Source organism: Phoenix dactylifera, chromosome 8, assembly GCF_051530095.1.
Source record: "Phoenix dactylifera cultivar Ajwa chromosome 8, Ajwa_hap1_PhDact_Kaust_v1.1, whole genome shotgun sequence".
Classification (NCBI taxonomy): Eukaryota; Viridiplantae; Streptophyta; class Magnoliopsida; order Arecales; family Arecaceae; genus Phoenix; species Phoenix dactylifera.
In genome coordinates this window covers 14,959,671-14,965,168 of record NC_143197.1, presented here as the reverse complement: position 1 = coordinate 14,965,168, position 5,498 = coordinate 14,959,671, and the positions used below count along the sequence as shown (strand labels likewise).

Here is a 5,498-nt window from a genome sequence, read left to right as displayed (position 1 = left end):
TTATTTATAAAAGAACAACATCAATCATCCCCGAGCAAAGCCATTGAAGGACTTCAGAACCCTTTAGACTCATTAACAAGCTTTGCGCTCATGTGGTAGAAGGCCACCCCTTACATTGGGTACCTAAGCCACTTTTTCTTAGATCTTCAATTTTTTGTAAGAATAAAAGATCTATCACAGTGATTTTAAATCAGAACCCTTTTTTTTTTGCTAGAACCAATGATTCATACAATTCTAGTATGGACATATCCAGAAAGATCAAAAGATAGTATATCTTGGAGTGCTCTAGGCAGCTTCCTCTCTCCCACCCACAAGGCACCTCCAGAGTGATTGGCTACATATGAGACCACCCAGTCTACAGCCCCGTTAGTCTCTCTGTATACATGTTTAGCCTGGACAACCACGCCACCACTAGCCCGGATATCTCGAATTTGGGGGCGATCGCCACACGCACCGCTTGTGCATCCGTAGACCCAACCGATCACTGTAGACGAGTTGCCCTCAAGCATAACTACTTTAGCCTGCAGCACATGCCAGGCATTGTCCAACCCGGTCCATGCCGCTCTCAGCTCAGCCCTCGACACCGAGGTATCATAGATCTGACAACTACCAGCAACAACCACTATGGAGTCTAGATCTTTGATGACAAAGCCAGCTTCCCCCCTTACGCCGTCGTCCAGTATGCAACCATCAAAGTTGACCTTGAAAAAACTTGGAGGTGGGGGCTTCCAAGTGAAAAACACTGTCCGAGGTGCTCCACGAGTAGAGATAGAGCTCTAGATGCCCCAAGACTTCATCTCTTGCATTTTCTTCGACTGCTTCTACATTAGGCTGAGGTTTTTCATTTCCTTCTTACCTATGATTCCCCGTTCTTATGGCATCTATCTTAATAATGTCTACTGACTCACATTTCTAACTGTGATTTTATGGAAGTTTGATAAAATTAGCTTGTTTGAATGTGCAGCTTCCTTCCACACCACTTCTTTCTTTTCCTTGTAATATCTTACTAATAGAATAACCTGCAGCGATCTTTGTAAAAGTCTACTGATAGGAAATTTACTGAAATATACAGGTCCAAAGTGGGTGCTATCAGGTCCGTCAACTTAAAATTGAGCCCAAACCAATTATGAGTTGGCTTTAGGTTAATTCCTGATCCATGGACAAGCCTAGATATAGTTATGTATATATTAAATAGAGATGCAATTAAAGTGAGATTTTGGCGTTTCATATACCTGATCTTCCCAGGTGACTCAATTTTTGTTTCCAAATTTTTAAGCTAAAATTTAAATAAACAAACATTAACCTTTTTTCATCCACAAAAGAGTTCCGAAAGTCTTTGTAATACAAACAGAAGAGTAAAAGATGAATAGGTATGGAAAATACACCCATATGACACACAGGAGGGAAAGAGATCTGTTATACAGGCACTCACAGCCATCAACAAGGTCTTTGTTATATACAACAAATAACGCAAGCTCACACTGATGAAAGCTTAACTAAATTTCAAGAACATGTCACTTGATTCTAATTGCCTATACTTCCTTTTCCTTCCCCAAAGAATTTTGCTTGTCAAAGGAACCCTGATGGACAACAAAGATACAACAATACATGTTATATTGCACGCATCATCTTTCTTAGCAACTGGATACACTCCAATCATATATTCAACTCCATTACATTAAGCTTCTTTAGCAACTGGTCTCTCTTTGCCTTCTATTCCTTCTTTCGTGACTTCTGAGTTTAGTTGCTTGTCAATAGTGTCAACTCCTTTGGATCTCTGATTCCAGAATTTCTCTTTTGCCCATGCGATCGCTTCATTCACCGCAGCCGCTCCCTCCGTCTCTCCAATGCCATGGTTATCAATCTCTATGACAAATGAATTCTCTGCTGCTTCCCCCTCTCCATCAACTTCGACAACTACCTTTTCTATCTCTCTTTCTGTTTTGGTTGACATTGGATCCAGAAAGACAGAAGATATAACTGAAGAAGGGGAGTCGATGTCGTCAGCTCCAGGCTTCTTAAGGCCTCGTCGGAAGCTGGGTTCAAGGCTAATGGTCTCAGGGGGTGAGAAGCAGCAGAGCCCGATATGCGACCGATGTCGAAGTGAATCACTGGAGTCATGATTGCTATGGCTGTTGTCTTTGAACTCCATGAAATAGGATTTGGGAGGGCATGCAATGTTGAGGGTCTTGTGGCTGTTCTGATCTCCCCCGGATATTGTTGAAGGTGGTGAAGAGTCATGACGTCGGGATGGAATAGTGATTGGTCTGCATGACAATTCAGAGGTGATGAGTTCAGAGAGCATCAGAAAGCTTGACAAGTAGAATTTCTTAATCTTAAAATAAGTGGAGATTGGAAAGATGTCTTAATTTAACCTTCCAGGAAATAACTAAGACATAAGTGAAGATGCAATTATATCTATGCAACAAAGATCAAAGATACATTCATAAGTTCTATGAAAAGTGGAGTGATAACTTCAGAAAAAGATAACCAATAAACTAGATAGATAACTGCCATACATGCTTGTCAATGAGAACATTGTTCTACACTATGTTAAATATGTGCAAGTTCTTCTTAGATTTTGTTGGGTTGCCTTCAGCCTAGCCACCCATGCATGGATAAGGTTGGAGGTCTAGAATCATGGAAAGCTAGCTTGATATCATCACCAGGTCAGCAGGTTTGGAAAGCTATAATTCCACTCACTTGTATGCCTGGTTGGGCCACAAGTTTGCTTTACTTTCATGCCACTCACCCATTATATGTATGAGTGGTGGTTGACCTGACATAAACAAAAGCAAAAAAAAAAAGAAAGAAAGAAAGAAACACATAGACATCATAGATATACATCATGGATGATACTTTTTGGTTTTGAGAGCGAGAAAGAAAAAGAGGAAGACTCACCTGCATTATCATTATCTAGGTCTAGACTTTAGGGATCATCATCCAAAAACTGAACCTAAAATATCTGGCAGGGGTGCGACCATGGGGTAAAGTCCCAATTTACCATGCAGCTTATTTAAATACTGAAGTTCTTCCTTGTAATTACAGTATCTCAATGTGTCGAGCAAGCACGACTTCTACCTTTTACTTGTCTCAGGACTAGAGAATCACAGATATATATCATTTCAGTATAAGAGAATTATGACAAGATTTAGGTCTCCTTGTAGTGGAAACTTACTCTAATATTTGTGCTCCTGACTTGAATGTTAAAGTTTATTAGTCAGAACGTACATGTCGCCACAAGAATCAACAAGCACGGCTTAGGATATACAGTTCCTGGATCTCAATTCTATAGCCATGCTCAATTTCAAAATCCCCCATGGCTAATCTCTTCTCTGCAAACATATGTTCTGCCGATAAAGGGCCCACCACCTAAACAAGTGGGCTACTTGGGGCTTGGGAGAAGATTTATCAGATAAATGTATTACTTATAATTGTTATTTCCGTGGCAACGATATTGCAAGAAGTCTTTTTCTTGACCAGGCCAAGGTCATCCATAGAGCAGGTAGACAACACAAGTCTATACATACAAGTCAATATAAGTTTTTATTGAACTAAATACATTATCATATTTTATGAAAATAAATTGTATGGGAAATAAAGGACAGAAAAGGAGCACTATTCTCAGTAGAACAAGATCCTTAGACACCTCAAGAGAAAAGGAGTTGCTGTTCTCAGTAGAAAGGAGTTACATCTAAGAGGCGTGCCACTTAATTGCCAAAATGATGATATCTTAATGGTTCGATGAAGGACAATCCTGTACTAAGAAAAAAATATTAATGCTCTTAGGATCTACTAAAACATTCTTTGGATCTTTAGGGTGAATTTCATAGTTAATTAATTTGTTTGCTACAATTATATATGGACTTCATGCCTATCAAATAGAGAAAAATGCCAGCTATAATCCAAGATATACAACTGTACATGTCCCCAGTGGATTTGACGCATTCCTACTTCTCAAGGCTTAGGTGATGGACTTGACAAATTCAACCCTGATGAACTTAAGATTCTTCTAACATAGAAATTTCATCAATTATTTTTCATCCTTTAGAATTTCTTTTGCTTGCTAGCGGCAGTTACACAACAATGTATCACACTAAATTATGAAGCCTTGCCCATCTACAAAGTTCAAAGCTAAAAATCCTCTAAAACCTGAGATGTGATCAAATATCTAGCAACATAAATTCAATCCAAGTTTTGAGTGAAAAAAAAAAGCTTAGAACTCAAGCCCTGTAACCAGTCGTAGATTGAGCATGGCTAAATAATTCTTCCTGCAATGTATTTCTATCAAATTCTTATAAATTTGGATCATTTGAACGGGAGCAAAGAGAGAAGAGCCCATAATTAAATACCTGAGCTTAGAGGCGAAGGAGGAGAGCATGGCATCCTCGGCGATCGAAGGCCGGAGCGGCGGGCTCAGCTCCTCTGAGCTGAGAACCGACGACGACTTCGACCTCGAACTCGACTTCGATCTCGACCTCGACCTCCGTTCCCGGCCGCCGTCCGACCCAAATATGTCATCGTAGAAGCCCTCATCCATCTTCACCAGCCCGCTTGCCCTCGCCGACGGGATCCTGAACCCTGGCAGCCTCCGCCCACCCCTCGCCAGCGGGAGGCTGCGCCCCGCCGGCCGGAAGATCTCCTCATAGAACGACGCCGCCGGCCGGGCCTCGCCGGCCGTGAGCTCGCCAGAGAAGCGCCGGAGGAGGACGCTCCGTGGCGGCCCACCGAACACGTCGCGGAAGTCGTCGGCGTCCAGGGCATCCGTCCCGCCGGCGCCACCCCACCGGCTCCGGCGGTCCTGCTCCGTGGACCGCCTCCTCGGGATCACCGTTCCGATGGATATCCGCCACGATTCGTCCATTTTGGTTGTTTCGATCGGACGGTGGAGATCGGCGGTCTCGTCGCGTCGGAATCCGGCGGAATCGAAGCGGGCGCTACGTAATTTATATCGCCAAGCAGGGGAAAAGCTCCTCTTTTTTTGTTTTTTAAAAAATTCCAATTTCTGCCACCAAGGTGGTAGCCTAATTGATAAGAGGTGATAATTCCGTCCGAGTTGTTCGAATTCAAAACGCGTGGACGTCGATTAAATTTGGAGACCAGATGCCCCACGCCTGAATAGCTCGTTGGTGGTTATGGTTTCCTTACATCTGTAGGTTGGTGGTGCCAGGTGTGACGTACTCACTTTTAGATGGAGAGGATATGAGTAAAACAGAGTCTGCCCGCATCAAACATTCTCCTGACGGGGCGGAGGCCCAGTGCGGGTTGCTACGCGGGAGTGGGCTGGTCCCTTCCTCCCTCCTACCCCTTTCTTTTAGCCAAAAAAAAGAAAAAAAATCCAATTTCTTTTCCTTTTAGCTTTAAGCTTTATATTTACCGTATAGATTGCTGTTTTATACCAAACCGCAGAGACCACATCGAGCAATCCTAGACGGGAGATTTCAGTGGGGTCCATATGAAAAGAGTGGGGCCCACAGGTAGTTGGGCGGTTCGCTCCT

General features: G+C 42.9%; 1 protein-coding gene across 1 annotated transcript; it reads right to left on the bottom strand.

Moving 5' to 3' along the window:
- Window positions 1–1,399: 1,399 nt before the first annotated feature.
- LOC103705622 (Chaperone DnaJ-domain superfamily protein) lies at window positions 1,400–4,995 on the bottom strand. Its single transcript, XM_008789423.6, has 2 exons — window positions 4,353–4,995; window positions 1,400–2,267 (listed from the first exon to the last, which is right to left on the bottom strand). Exons 1-2 carry the CDS (start codon window positions 4,862–4,864, stop codon window positions 1,679–1,681), a joined length of 1,101 nt encoding a protein of 366 aa, XP_008787645.4. The 5' UTR covers window positions 4,865–4,995; the 3' UTR covers window positions 1,400–1,678.
- Between the last annotated feature and the right edge of the window lie 503 nt (window positions 4,996–5,498).

Bases quoted from the DNA above. Each gene is read 5' to 3' on its own strand.
- LOC103705622 (XM_008789423.6), bottom strand. From the start codon at position 4,864: ATGGACGAATCGTGGCGGATATCCATCGGAACGGTGATCCCGAGGAGG. The intron at 2,268-4,352 runs GTATTTAATTAT...ATTGTCATGCAG, and splicing joins TCCTTCGCCTCTAAGCTCAG to ACCAATCACTATTCCATCCC.